The sequence below is a fragment of the Bos indicus x Bos taurus genome, chromosome 14, assembly GCF_003369695.1.
Source record: "Bos indicus x Bos taurus breed Angus x Brahman F1 hybrid chromosome 14, Bos_hybrid_MaternalHap_v2.0, whole genome shotgun sequence".
Classification (NCBI taxonomy): Eukaryota; Metazoa; Chordata; class Mammalia; order Artiodactyla; family Bovidae; genus Bos; species Bos indicus x Bos taurus.
In genome coordinates this window covers 32,741,131-32,757,349 of record NC_040089.1, presented here as the reverse complement: position 1 = coordinate 32,757,349, position 16,219 = coordinate 32,741,131, and the positions used below count along the sequence as shown (strand labels likewise).

Here is a 16,219-nt window from a genome sequence, read left to right as displayed (position 1 = left end):
TCAATAGTAAGGTACTGGCACAAAAACAGAAATATACATCAATGGAACAAGATAGAAAGCCCAGAAGTAAACCTATGGTCAATTAATTTACAACAAGGTAGGTAAGAGTGTATATACAATGGAGAAAAGACAGTCTCTTCAATTAGTGGTGCTGGAAAAACCGGAGAGCTCCATGTAAAAGAATGAAAATAGAACATTCTCAAACACAAAAACAAATTCAAAATGGATTAAATACCTAAATATAAGGCCAGATACTATAAAACTCTTAGAGGAAAACAGGCAGAACACTTTCACATAAACTGCAGCAGTATGTTTTTGGATGCATCTCCTATTCTAATGAAAATAAAAACAAAAACTTTAAAATGGGATCTAATTCAACTTAAAAGGTTTTGCACAGCAAAGGAAACCATAAAGAAATGAAACAAGAACCCACAGAATGGGAGAAAATATTTGCTAATGAAGCAACTGACAAGGGAGTAATCTCCAAACTATACAAACAGCTCATGACAATATCAAAAAAACAAACAACTCAATCAACAAATGGGCAGAAGATCTAAGGAAGACCAAAAAAGCTTTTTTGGATGGCCAAAAAAGCATATGAAAAGATGCTTAACATTGCTAATTATTACAGAAATGCAAATTAAAACTATAATGGCCATCATCAAAAAGTCTACAAACAATAAATGTGGGAGATGGTTTTAAGAACAGGGAAACCTTTTACACTGTTGGTGGGAATGTAAATTGGTAAAACCACTATGGAGAAGAGTATGGATATTCCTTAAAAAACTCAAAATAGACTTGCCACACAATATAGCATTCCCACTCCTGGGCATATATCCAGAGAAAATCATAATGTGAAAAGATACATGCACTCCAATGTTCACTGCAGCACTACAGTAGCCAAGACATGGAGTTAACCTAAATATCTATCCACAGAGGAATGGATAAAGAAGGTATAGTATGTATATACAATGGAATATTTCTCAGTCATAAAAAAGAATGAAATAATGCCATTTGCAGCCAACATGGATGGATCTAGACATGATCGTAAGAAATGCTGTAAGTCAGAGAGAGAAAGACATGTGTAGTATGATATCACGTATGTGGAATCTAAAAGGATAATATGAATGAACTTATTTATAAAATAGAAACAGCCTCACAGACTTGGAAAACAAACTTATGGTTACCAAAGGGGAAAGGTGGTGGGGGGGATAATTAGGAGTTTGGGATTAACATATACACACTATTACATAGAAAATAGATAATCAACAGGGACCTAATGTATAGTACAGGAAACTCTACTCAATATTCTGTAATAACCTATATGGGAAAAGAATCTGAAAAAGAATGGATATATGTAGATGTATAACTGAATCACTTTGCCATACACCTAAAACTAATACAACACTGTAAATAAACTATACCCCAATGTCAAATAAAAATTATATTTAAAAAGTATTTATAAGCTGTTCCCATACAATAAAAACTAAGACTAATACATGAACTCATTAAAAAAGATTAAACATCATGACAAAGTGGGATTTATCTCATGAATATAAAAGTTATTTAACATAAGAAAATTAATCAATACAATAATTGTGTTAACAGAATGAATTTTAAAATACACCATCATTTTGACTGATGGAGAAAAGGCTTTTGACAAAATTCAATATTCTGTCATAATAAAAACTCCCAGTAAACGAGTAGAAAGGAACTTCTTCAATATGATAAAAGAAACTCACAGCTAACGTCATGTAGATTAGTAAAATAATGAAAGTTTTCCCCTTAATATGAGAAACAAGAAAGGATGCTGGCTTTCATCGCTGACCTTCAACACTATTAAATTTCTAGCCCGAGCAAGCAGGCAAGAAGACAAAATAAACAGCATCAAAATTGGAAAGTAGAAAATAAAACTAACTCTACTTGCAGATAAAAAGAATAGCACTTACTTTAAAAAATGAACAAAGGACTTCAATAGACATTTCTCCAAGGAAGATACACATACAACCAAGAAGAACATGGAAGGACATTCAGTATCATTAGTTGTTATAGAAACCTAAGTCAAAACGAGGTAACACTTCACACCCACTTGTATGGTATAATATTTTTGTTATAAATAGAAAGTAACAAATGTTGGTGAGACTGTGGAGAAACCAGAAACCTTTACATTGCTGATGGGAATGTAAAATAGTACAGCCTCTATAAAATACAACTGCAGTTCTCTCCAGTTAAAACATACAATGTGACCCAGCATTTCCACCTCAAGGTATATCCTCAAAATCATGGATCATGATTTCAAACAACTACTTGTATGTCAATGTTTATACCAGGACTATTCATGATAGCAAAATGTAGAAACAACCAAAATATCCTAAAATAAATGGATGAATAAACAGAAAGTAGGCTATCTATACAATGGAATATGATTCAACCACAAAAAGGAATGAAGTTCTATTACCTGCTGCAATGGGAATGAACCTGAAAATATTACACTAGGGAAAATAAGTCCATCACAGGAAGATCACACATCATATGATTCTATTAAGACGAAAGTGTTAGTCACTCAGTTCAGTTCAGTTCAGTTGCTCAGTCGTGTCTGACTCTGCAACCCCATGGACTGCAGCACGCCAGGCTTCCCTGTCCACCACCAATTCCCAGAGTTTACTCAAACTCAAGTCCATTGAGTTTGCCAGTGATGCCATCCAACCATCTCATCCTCTGTCATCCCCTTCTTGCTCAGTCGTGTCCAATTCTTTGTGCCAGGCTCCTCTGTCCATGAGATTTCCCAAGCAAAAATACTGGAGTGGGTTGCCATTTCCTTCTCCAGGGGATGTTCCTGACCCAGGGGTCAAACTCAGGTGTCCCCACATTGCAGGCAGATTCTTTACAGCCTGAACCAATCGAAACAGGCAAATTCATAGAGAGAGAAAGCAAGTTTCCAGGGACTGGGGGGAGGTAGAAATATTGTGTGACTTACAGTTTCCTTTTCTGAGGTAAAATGTTTTGGTAAGAAAGAGGTTATGGTAGCACTATTTTGAATGTACTAAATGCCATGTGAATGGCACAATTTAAAATGCTTAATTTTTGTTATTTTAACCTAAAAAAATGTATTTTTGAGTGATTTGTTATGAAGCCATGGAAACTAGAATGTCTCTAAAACTTTTTTGGCTCTCCAAGGTCACAATGTTACACTTGCATGTTTTATTTTTGACATTTCACTGTTCTTGTTTCCATCTGTAGGTCTATGACCCATCTCAGACTGATTTTCAGCATGAATTAAGGTACGGATCAACGTGTGTATTTTTCCATATGAATCAATGTGTGTATTTTTCCATATGAATATCCAGTGTTGAAGGGACTGTTTCTTTTCTTACTATACCGCTTAGATGTCCTTGTGAAAAACCATTTGACTGCATATGTAGGTTCTTTTTTAAAACTTTTTATTAAGGTCAATTGATCTATTTTTCCATCCTTTCTCCAAAATCACACTGTCTTGATAACTACAGTTTTATAAAATGACTTGAAGCCAGTCAGGGTAAATTCTCCAAGCTAGTTCATATTTTTCAAGATTGCTTTAGAAAATCATGGTCCTTTGCTTTCCAAATCAATTTAAAATAATACAGTCAATTTCAAAGGCCTGTAGAGCTTGGCTAGAGATTGCACTTATTTCAATAAGAGGTTGCCATTTGTTTCTCTGTTTCATCTTTTCTTGTTTTTGTTTTGGGAGAATAAATCAAAAAAATTGGGGCATCCTATTTTAATAAACTTATTAACATTGTATTTATTCTTTTTTCGTGCTTCTTTCTAGTGCTGCTTCATATATTACAACATACAACTGTGACTTACCAGTCTATGTTCAAAAGAAATTCTATTATTTCAGGAACAATTTATGTTTAAACAATATATTTCTAATTAATAACTCTGAATCCTATAATCTTAATACCATGTTTATTATTAAAAATGCATGAGACTGTGTTAATAATTTTCCTTTAAAAAGCTAATAGTCCAGTGGAGCCAGAGGTCAAGAGTAGGGTACCTGAACAGAAAAGATATTAAATGCCAGTTCACCAGTAACATTCTGTGCCTACAGAACATTCCATAAATAGCAAAGTCTGTGTAAAATGAAGGACCTTACAGCATTCTGTCCTCTAAGAGCTGAGATCCAGGACTTAGCTCTTTAAAATTAGCAAGCTCTGCTGCTGCTGCTGCTGCTGCTGCTAAGTTGCTTCAGTCGTGTCCAACTCTGCACGACCCCATAGACGGCAGCCCACCAGGCTCCCCCGTCCCTGGGATTCTCCAGGCAAGAACACTGGAGTGGGTTGCCATTTCCTTCTCCAGTGCATGAAAGGGAAAAGGGAAAGTGACACGACTCTTAGTGACCCCATGGACTGCAGCCCACCAGGCTCCTCCATCCATGGGATTTTCCAGGCAAGAGTACTGGAGTGGGGTGACAGTGCCTTCTCCAAGCAAGCTCTAGGGTTATGTATTAATATTTATCATTGAGAAAGAATGAAGACAGACAGACAGACATTTCCAAGGATAGAAAGAGAAATGTGAGACTGAGAACTGATTGATTTCATTTATTCCTTTATTCTTTTTTTTCATTTAACACTATTCATTGAGTCAGGAACTGTACTATTACTGGGAATATAGTTGTGAACAACACATTTAAATTTTAAACTTATATGCTTTTTTTAAATGTTGGGACCAAATATTATGAACCAACCTGGTGAAGCAGTATAATTTAGCTACAATAATAATTTTTAAAGAACATTTGTAGTTTATAATACTTCACATAATTCTTGCTAGAATTTTGTGGCTGATACAATTCTTTGTATAAGTGTCATTGTATAAACAAACAAACAAAAAAACCTCAAGGAGTTAATTTCAGTTATTTTCACAAATGTTCCAAATTCAGAATCCAGTTAGCACATAATGATTTTTCAAAATTTTCAAACAAAAGTAAGTATTTTCTACCTATTCCTTTCTCTGTTTAAATTAAAATCCCGTATCTCAGTCTGCAACAAGCACAAGAAACTGATGTTTAAGAACAGCTTTCAGGATCTTTTGTCTTCTAAGAATAACTGACTTGCAACAAGATCCTAAGCTATATGACATGTTTGTGCATAGCACTGGAAAAACTTAGTAGCTAGAAAGGCAGAGAGAAAGGAGGAGGGGCATTGAGAGAACAGGTACTTATTACTGTGGGATAGAACAAATACACAGCCTTCAGTAATAAATGAGTAGGACTTCAGAGAGACCCTGGATGAAGGATTTTTTTTTTTAATTTTGTTAAATGTTTTGAACAGAAATCTTCTTTGCCTTCCCTCTAAAAGATTTATTTTTATATCCTTTATTAAACGTAGGGTTGGTATTGCTCTGAATATGATAAAATACTGCAACTGTTCATGAGAGGCAAGGGACCTGCTCCATGAAGTTTACATTCTTAAAAGAACAGTATACTCAAAAGTCTAAATCAATCACATATGCTTGAGAATATACGTTAATGCTAAAACAAATGTGAAATTCATTAGAATTAATAGGCAGAAATATCAGAAAAAAATTTGGCTTCAATTCTTACCTTTTCTTCACTTTACTAACACACACTTAACATACATTAAGTTAATATTTAAATGACAAATTTCCTTACATGATTTTGATTCTGGAGATGGTGGATAAATATTAGACACAGCAAGGTCACTTTTTGACTTTTTAGGCTTCTTTGCATTTAACTGCCAGGGTTTATCATAGTTTCTGAAATCTCTTCTTGTTCCTTTATGTTCTGTCAAACAACAACAAAAAAAAACACAATAAAAACAATAAGTGATTTCACAATTGATCAAAAATTAAATCCATGAAGTAATTAGATATACCTAGCGAAAGCTATGCTGCCTTGTATCAAAATAATGCAAATATCCTAGAGTATTACTTGCTTTATTTTTCCTGTAAATGTGAGTTTTGCATTTGATTTGAATTAGTTTGTATATTAATATGATTAAAATGATGTTAAACTGTAAAATTATTTGAAAGTCTTTAAGGCACAAATTACTTAAAATCACATTCTATAAATGGGTATCGTAGAATAAAGCACTGTATTTTGCTGTAAATAAAAACAACTAAATGTTTAAGTAAACTTTACTCATCTGATGTTACCTTATCTGTTATTCACTATGACACATAAAACTATGGGTGCACACACACATTTCCACCATAGTATTTGTTAGGGAAATTAAATAAACAGACTTGTTTACTCTTCAGAGACAAAACAGAGCAGGCCTCTGACCAGGCTTCTAACCTTCCTGGACACAGCCCTGACTGGGAGTGACTGCATAAGACTGCCTGCTGTAAATGCAGGACTTGCAGCACCATAGATAAGATGTGTGTGTGGTGGGGGGCAGGGGGGAATTTTGAGATTGTTTAGCCCCTGAAAAGGGCATGAACAGCCAAATCCCAGGCTTAAACAACATTCCAAGTTTTACAAGACAAAACATTGTACAAGAGGCAGTGATCAAGACCATCCCCAAGAAAAAGAAATGGAAAAAGGCAAAATGGTTGTCTGAGTAGGCCTTACAAATAGCTGAGAAAAGAAGAGAAGCTAAAGACAAAGGAGAAAAGGAAAGATACACCCATTTGAATGCAGAGTTCCAAAGAAAAGCAAGGAGAGATAAGAAAGCCTTCCTCAGTGATCCATGCAAAGAAATAGAGGAAAACAATAGAATGGGAAAGACTAGACATCTCTTCAAGAAAATAAAGATACCAAGGGAACATTTCATGCAAAAATGGGCTCAATAAAGGACAGAAATGGTATGGACCTAACAGAAGCAGAAGATATTAAGAAGAGGTGGCAAGAGTACACAGAAGAACTATACAAAAAAAATCTTCATGACCCAGATAATCACAATAGTGTGATCACTCACCTAGAGCCAGACATCCTGGAATGCAAAGTCAAGGGGGCCTTAGGAAGTATCACTATGAACAAAGCTAGTGGAGGTGATGGAATCCCAGTTGAGCTGTTTCAAAACCTAAAAGATGATGCTGTGAAAGTGCTTCACTCAATATGCCAGCAAATTTGGAAAACTCAGAAGTGGACACAGAACTGGAAAAGCTCAGATTTCATTCCAATCCCAAAGAGAGGCAATGCCAAAGAATGCTCAAACTACTGACCAATTGTTCTCATCTCAAATGCTAGCAAAGTAATACTCAAAATTCTCCAAACCAGGGTTCAACAGTACATGAATTGTGGACTTCCAGATGTTCAAGCTGAATTTAGAAAAGGCAGAGGAACCAGAGATCAAATTGCCAACACCTGCTGGATCACAGAAAAAGCAAGAGAGTTCCAGAAAAATATCCAATTCTCTTTTACTGACTATGCCAAAGTCTTTAATACGTGGATCACAACAAACTGTGGAAAACTCTTCAAGAGATGGGAATACCAGATGACCTTACTTGCTTCCTAAGAAATCTGTATACAGGTCAAGAAGCAACAGTTAGAACTGGACATGGGACAATGGACTAGATCCAAGCCGGGAAAGGAGTACATCAAGGCTGTATATTGTCACCCTGCTTATTTAACTTATATGCAGAAAAATGGTGCAAAATGCCAGACTGGATGAAGTACAAGCTGGAATCAAGATTGTGGGTAAAAACATCAATAACCTCAGATATGCAGATAACACCATGCTTAACGCAGAAAGTGAAGAGGAACTAAAGAGCCTCTTGATGAAGTTGAAAGAGGAGTGTAAAAAACTGGCTTAAAACTCAACATTCAAAAAACAAAGATCATGGCATCTGGTCCCATCAATTCATGGCAAACAGAAGGGGAAACAACGGAAACAGTGAGGGACTTTACTTTCTTGGGCTCCAAAGTCACTGCAGATGGTGACTGCAGCCAGGAAATTAAAAGATCCTTGCTCCTTGGAAGAGTCACGACCAACCGAGATAGCATATTCAAAAGCAGAGACATTACTTTGCTAACAAAGGTCCATTGAGTCAAGGCTATGGTTTTTCCCGTAAAGTATGAATGTGAGAGCTGGACTATAAAGAAAGCTGAGTGCTGAAGAATTGATGCTTTTGAACTGTGGTGTTGGAGAAGATTCTTAAGAGTTCCTTGGACTGCAAGGAGATCAGACCAATCAATTCTGAAGGAAATCAGTCCTGAATATTCATTGAAAGGACTGATGCTGAAGCTGAAAGTCCAATACTTTGGCCACCTGATGTGAAGAGCTGACTCATTGGAAAAGACCCTGATGCTGGGAAAGATTGAAAACAGGAGGAGTAGGGGACCACAGAGGATGAGATGGTTGGATGGCATCACCGACTTGATGGACATGAGTTTGAGTAAGCTCCGGGAGTTGGTGTTGGACAGGGAAGCCTGGCGTGCTGCAGTTTATGGGGTCACAAAGGGTTTGGGCGGACTCCGGAAGTTGGTGACGGACAGTGAGGCCTGGCATGCTGCGGTTCATGAGGTTGCAAAGAGTCGGACAAGACTGAGCAACTGAACTGAACTGAAAGAGTTGGACACAACTGAGTGACTGTACTGAACTAAACTGAGGCTTGCAATTTGGTTACACATTGATGATGATATCAGTTTGCATCCATCCTGAGTTTATAAGGGGGAACTCTGAACTGTAATCTTGGAAGTCTCACACACAGAGCTAATGCACTGCCCGGGACCTTTTCCCAATTGGAACTCCAGACTGCTGTCACATGGGACTTCTCCGCATTGTTTAAGTTTGAATGTCAGCAAGTCCAATTTGGTGATGTATCTTCTGCTCTATTTCTCTTCTTTTAATGTTAGTATATGAAAGTAAGCTAGATAATTCTCTAATAAATATTTTTATTATTGATTTGTATATAACGAGTGGCTTATTTTGTTAACAAATCTTTTGACCCTAAGACGAAAGTGAAAACTTTCGGCAAAACAGTATTACTCATTTTTTCCACTGTTCTGTTCAAGAAAGAGTAGTTCCATCACCTTTACTGAAAGCTACAGTTCCCCTTCAAAGGTGGCCAGTATCATACCAACTTTCAAATGAAATGATCTTTTCAGGAGTTCATCCCTCTTGACATCTTTTCATCCCATATTTTTAGACAGACTCTATTGTAGAGCTTTTTCTTCTTTTATTATCAGGGCATTATATTCTCCTTATCCCCATATCATCTACCTAACTGCACCTTCTTTGTCTTATTCATTGCTTCCTTATCTTTTATCTACATGACATTCGTTAGCTTCCTTCTACCTTCTTGTTTAAATTTCAATATTTTCAAATCATCCTAGCTCTATGCATGATTCATAAATCTTTCTCTGGCTATCCACTTATAAACACCAAGTAGACATCATGAAATATTATAGAGATTCCTCAAATTTGCAAGTTAAATTTGTACTTAATGAGTTGTTATCCAGTTTTTCTGCTGCAAACATCCCATTAAATACCAAAAGAGGTATGCTGCTGCTGCTGCTGCTAAGTCGCTTCAGTCATGTCCGACTCTGTGCGACCCCATAGACAGCAGCCCACCAGGCTCCCCCATCCCTGGGATTCTCCAGACAAGAACACTAGAGTGGGTTGCCATTTCCTTCTCCAATGCATGAAAGTGAAAAGTGAATGTGAAGTCACTCAGTCGTGTCCGACTCTTAGCGACCCCATGGACTGCAGCCTACCAGGCTCCTCCGTCCATGGGATTTTCCAGGCAAGAGTACTGGAGTGGGGTGCCATTATACTAGTAACAGAAATATTGGTCTATGAACAGAAATACTGGTCTGCATTATGCCATAGACAGAATTAAGACAAAGATAGACATTATCAGAAATAGATTGAAAAATATCTAGACATTCACAATGCTTGCCCCTACCTCAGATTCAGCTCCTGACATGGTTTCACAGTCTGTCAGAATTTGTCTTTCTATATCCAGCCTAGGACCATAGTTTCTTCTAATGCAACACAGCTAAGGAATTAAGAATCATGGACACAAAACACAGTATCTCATGATACAAAGAAAAACTAAAAGCAGCCATAGAATAATAATACACCGGATTTTGCAGCTTTTTAAATTCTCCACTATTGGAAAGAAAAAAAACAATCCATATTAATTTAAATATCTTAGCAATGATACTGTTCTTACTTAATGTGTTGAAAAGAGATGTGAGACAGAAAGTCACTTGTCAGTTTCTCAAAGACCTATAGGATTTGACTGACACTGGAGACAGTAGCAGCCATGATTTCATCTGTCTCCCCCAAATGTTTTAAAACTATCTAAATAGTTCTAAGCTATTTTTTTTGTTGTTGTTCTCGTAAGAGAACAAAAAAGAATAGAACACCTACACTATTTATTGACAAACCTAAAACTAGATGGACTTCTCCCATTGCTCAGCAGTAAAGATCCTCCTGCCTGCCAATGCAGGAGACACAAGTTCGATCCCTGGTTTGGGAAGATTCCCTGGAGGAGGAAATGGCAATTCACTCCAGTATTCTTGCCTGGGAAATCCAATGGACAGAGGAGCCTGGAGGGCTGTAGTCCATGGGGTCACAAAAGAACAGGACGTGACTTAGCAACTAAACAAACAAAACTAATTCGAACATCCTTCATTTAAATTCAAATAAACAAAATAAATATTTTAACAAGGAAGATTCAATATAAAAAGCAAGAATACATCACTCAAGATATAGAAGAAATTCATAGTTTGCGGGAAGATTTACTATGAAAAAACCTTCAAATTTTTGCATATGGCTATTTTATCTTCTTAATACAAATAAAATAGACTCTGTGAAGCAAAAAGAAATGAGAAAAGAGATAAAACTCTAAAACGATAATTGCTAAGATAAATGAAAGAAGATAAAGAATACTGACAGGAAATTAAAATGCAATATGTACCAACATTTGAATTTGTATACAAAGCCAGAAAGAGAAAAGTAATACTGTGGAAAATTGAATCAGTGACAGGGAGAACACACTTGACAAACCTCCCTAGAAGTTATCGATAAAATAAAGAAGACAATTTACACATAGCTGATTTTTCTGAAGAAATCAAAACAAATACAATAGAAGCACTAAGTACACAAGGAGACAAGTATTCTAGGATAGAGATGCAGGTTTGCTAATTGAAAGGATTCACTGGATAAAATGAAAAATAAGAAAAGAGACAAACATCCAGATGTGTTCCCAGTAAAACTTTTGAATATCAGAAATAAAGAAAAAAAACAAATCCCATAAGTGTTTAATAATAGAGCATCTAAAAATAAGTAAAAACAAGGTTGCTTTCAACTTTCTCCTAGACATTAAAAGACAAACTTCTGAGAACATGTTAAGTCCCCAAGATGCTAGAATAATTTAAAAGCAAAAAGTGGGCACCTTCAGATATTTTCAAAAAGTATTAACCTAAATAGTTTGAATATTGAGACCTTTTCTAACTAATTATAACAAGCACCAAAAGAAATAATTCAAAATAACAGTTAAAGTTTAAACTGGCACTATTTACTGTCACCTGAATTATAACCTCTTCTACTAATACTCGTATCCAAGAATTAGTCTCTGCTTTCCTTCTCCCTCCTGCTATATCCTCCCCTCTAAAATCTTCCTCTTCACCTTCTGGGGCATATATTCCATGGTAAACAACAGTCCTCCGTTTTCAAATCCTCTCCTTCAAGAGAAGAGCCACATCATTCTTTCCACAAGAGTGCTCCCTCCTCTGCAGTTCCTTGGAATGAAGGTGTTCATCCCCTCCTCACGTGTCACCTGCCATAGGCTGGGGTTTTCTGTTCATCCACGGTGTTTTTCTGTTTTGTTTGTTTGTTTTGGACTGTAATTGCTTTACAGTGCTGTGTTACTTTCTGCTGTTCAGTGAAGTGAATCAGCTGTGTATACATGTATCCCCTCCCTCTTGGACCTACCTCCCACCTACATCCCCCATCCCACTCTCAAGTCATCACAGACCACCAAGCTGAGCTCCCTGTGCTATACGGCAGCTTTCCACTAGCTCTCTATTTTATACATGGTAGTGTATATATGTCAATCTTAATCTCCCAATTCATCCCACCCTCCCCTTCCTTACTGTGTCCACAAGCCCATTATCTATACCTGCATGTCTATTCCTGCCCTGGACATAGGTTCATCTGTACCATTTTTCTAGATTCCACATATACAGCAGCTAGGACAAGGAAGCAACCTAAATGTCCAATGACAGATGAGTGGGTAAAGAAGATGTGGTGCATATACATGATGGAATATTACTCAGCCATAAAAAGGAGTGAAACTGGGCCATCTGTAGAGATGTGGGTAGACCTACAATCTGTCATACAGAGTGAAGTAAGTCAGAAAGAGAAAAGCAAATATGGTCCATCCATGTTCGGCTGAACATTTCTCCTCTCCTGTGGTAAGTGCTGCGTGTCTATACTGCTCACCACTCTTCATCACTGCATCTTTCTGCTCCTGATTACTCTTGCAGCCCTACTCAAGACACTAGCACAGTTACCCTTGACCTTTCAACAACCAGAATGAAACCCTGGTGACCTCTTAATTTCTTAAACAAACCATGTATTGAGTCTCACACTTCACTGTCCTCTCAAACCCTACAGAACTTCACTTTCCTGAACTTCAGAGACCACAAACTCAGGCCACCCACAGGACTTTCTCATCATTTGGAATCATTTCCCCTCAAAAGTCTTGGTCCCAGAAATCACAATTTCCCTGGCCTTCTCAATCTTTCATATTTTCACCATACTTTCCCTAACATTTGCCTCTTAAAGATTCTTAGTTCTCTGATCTGCTTTTTATGTCTAGACTGTTTCCTTGTTCCCTCCCTCTTATACTGGGCCACATGCTTTGATTGCTTGTGCAATTCACCCACAGACATCCTTATAAAACTGTCTGTCCACCCTTCATCCTCACTGCTGTACATCCACAGTTCTCATCAGTCTCTCAAACTGCTTTTCTCCCCTTCCTCCTAGCAGTTCTGGGCACTGTGGGGAAAAAACCACAATCCTGCCCATAATTTCCATTATTACTTCATTTATTTCCATTTCCATTATTACTTCATGTCTTGAATTTTAGATAAGCCCCTGGACTGCTTCAGTCTTTTTTATTTTCCTTTGCCAAGTTTCTTTTTATTCCCCAGGGTGACTTCACAATCATTATCATTCACTTCAATTTCCCCGATTTATTCCCCAAAATTCTTGTCCTCAGCAAACAACTTCACTTCTTAAAAAACTGGAAAAATATTGATGAAAGATATCATCTCACACTTGCCTTATCCCAGTCCAGCTCCTACTCTAAATTTAAGCACAACTTCTTCCATTCTTCCATTCTCGTAATTTTAATGTGCACAATCCTGAATGCTATTCCTGAAACTTCTGCCTTAACCCATCCACAGTTTTAGACTCATATCCAACAGCCTGCTGGAATTATCTACTAAGACGCCGCAAGAAATTCAAGTTCATCCAAAGAAGCTGGATGAATTTTAGTCCTGTGTTCCCCTCTTGCTTTATTTTGTTGTTGTTCAGTCACTCAGTCGTGTCCAACTCTTTGTGACCCCATGAATAGCAGCACCCCAGGCTTCCCTGTCCTTCACTATATACATTGTATTATAAGATTCCATCTTAGTAAACCTACTGAAAGAAATTCTCTTCCTTGTTACAGAAATAAGCCTGCTATATTTAAAATGGATAACCAACAAGGACCTACTGTATAGCATACAGAACTCCGCTGAACGTTATGTGGCAGCCTAATGAGGGAGGGGATGGGGTTTGGGGGAGAATGGATCCATGTATATGTATGGCTAAGTCCCTTCATGTTCACCTGAAATTATCACAACATTGTTAATTGGCTATACTCCAATACAAAATTAAAAGTTCAAAAATAAAGAAATAAATGTAAGAAGGCTGAGTGCTGAAGAACGGATGCTTTTGAATCGTGGTGCTGGAGAAGACTCTTGAGAGTCCCTTGGACAGCAAAGAGATCAAACCAGTCAATCCTAAAAGAAAGTCAACCCTGAAGTCATTGGAAGGACTGATGCCAAAGCTGAAGTGCCAATACTTTGGCCACCTGATGTGAAAAGCCACCTCACTGGGAAAGATTCAGTTGCTGGGAAAGATCAAAGGCAAAAGGAAGAACGGACGACAGAGAATGAGATGGTTAGACAGCATCACCGACTCCATGAACATGAATCTGAGCAAACTCTGGAAGATAGTGAAGGACAGGGAAGCCTGGCACACTGCAGTCCATGGGGTCCCAAAGACTTGGATACAACTTAGCAACTTAGCAAACTGAGTTTGCTTAGCAACTGAACAACAACAGCAACACAGTCTCTCTCAGGAAACAAAAAGAAATAAGCTCCCGGGATGCGAGAGCTGTGTGGCAAAGAACTGTGGGTTGTACCTATTTGTTTAGAGCAGCTGCTGGCTGAGATCCAGCAAGAAAACAGGGACTTCAGTCATATAGCTGCAAGGAAACTAATTCTGCCAACAACCTGAATGAATTTGGAAGCAGATTCTTTCTTATTCCAGCCTCTGGATGAAGATACAACCTGGCCAACATCTTTATCTGTAGCTTTGTGTGATGAAACAGAAGATATGCTTAAACCCTCCACAGACTTTTGACTTGTGGTAAATGGGAGCTGTTAAATGTGTGTTGATTAATGCTATAGAATTTAATACACTATTGTCTCTCCAGACATGATAACTTACAAATATGGGTTCCTATGAGTTTTAATGGGCTCACAGATGTTTATCTGGTCCACCTTCACAAGAATGGATTCCTCTTTGCACCTACAAACCAGAGCCTATGCCTAATACTCACCTTGCTAAGAATCTAACCCTAAAAAAGTGACCAAGAAAAACCAAGAGTTCCCTCTTATTATACCAAAAGCTCATATTCTGGTTTCCTGTATGCAGCAGAGAACTTCTATATTGATAACAACACCAGAGTTGTCTATATTCTGCAGAGAATACCCTATCCCCTACCCGCTTTAAGCACCAGTGTGAGAATACAGCCAGAGAGAACCAAAATCCTTTCATGGGATCCCAGAGGGCATGAAAAGAAGAGAAGCAATCGTACTATCCCTAGAAAGCATTTGGAATCCAGTCAGTCAGATATCATGGGAGTCAAGTGAGGAGTTAGCTACTCAAGCCACAGGTTTGGGGTGGGATTTGGGTTCAGAAGTAAATACCAAACTAACAGACCAGTGTGTAGAAGAAATAAGCTATTAGATACACATTTTATAAACAAAAATCAAAGACAAGTCTACCCAATTATCTCACTAGTGCTTACTGAAGAGGTAAGGCTGGTTCCCCAATGTTTACAGTAAATAAATCAGGTTGAACTTACAACATAAGGTAAAATTAGAACTGAGGAAAACAGAGAATAATTATCCATTTGGGCTACAGAAAAGGTAACTCTAGAAATGTATTGTTTACCTTTTTGCCCAGAGGAGCTATAAGCGCTTAATTCAAATTCTTCATAAAGAGAATAACTAAAGTTTAAAATAATTAGTTTGAATTCATATGAAATGAAAGCTTTCCTGAATCTTATTTCCATTCAAATTGAATACAAAGATTCTCATGTTTGGAAGCCTAATAAATAACAATATATTCAAATTCGAGAATACTTTTTGACAAGTACTAGCATATGGGTGAACACCAATGAATACATGAAACCATAGGTAACTATCTAGATTTACTTGTTATAAAAAGAAAGACTTTCATAAATTTTAATTAAATGTATTAACATTAACTGTAAAATGTATCTTTTCATTTACCTAATGCTTCACTTTCTGCCCAGAGAGCTGCAGATCCAGATAAGGTTCTTTGAAGCTGCCCACGGTTTCCTTGTTTTGACTGAAGATGGTCAATGAGAAATGGGATTGGCTGGTCAGGTGTCTCAGTTATTAACTTGGTCATTAATTCCTGAAGGCAGAGTAGAGCATACGTTTACATCTAATAATAACAGCAAACACACACACATCACTTACTATTACTAGGCACTGCTTTACCTGCTCTATACACAACAACTAATTTAATCCTCATAACAATCTTTTCAGGCAGGTACAAGTTATTGGTCTCATTTTGAGGAAAGTAAATTGTCTGCATTACACGGCTACCCAGGGATCAAACCCAGGACTCCCTCATTCCAGGCAGACGCTTTAACCTCTAAGCCACCAGGGAGGGTGTTACACAGCTAATACATAGCAAAGCCAAGACATATTTGGAGTTTTAATATTTTATTTGTCCAA

The 16,219-nt window shown here is 37.4% G+C and overlaps 1 protein-coding gene across 5 annotated transcripts in view; it reads right to left on the bottom strand.

The window, feature by feature from the left end:
- C14H8orf34 (chromosome 14 C8orf34 homolog) overlaps positions 1-16,219 on the bottom strand; it is a 366,056-nt gene that overhangs the window by 282,222 nt on the left and 67,615 nt on the right. For all 5 annotated transcript variants that reach the window (XM_027561136.1, XM_027561138.1, XM_027561139.1 and 2 more), the window contains exons 2-3: positions 15,746-15,893; positions 5,651-5,782 (exon numbers count right to left, since the gene is read on the bottom strand). In XM_027561136.1, the coding sequence (XP_027416937.1) occupies positions 5,651-5,782; positions 15,746-15,893 (280 nt within the window). The remainder of the gene's footprint in view (positions 1-5,650; positions 5,783-15,745; positions 15,894-16,219) is intronic.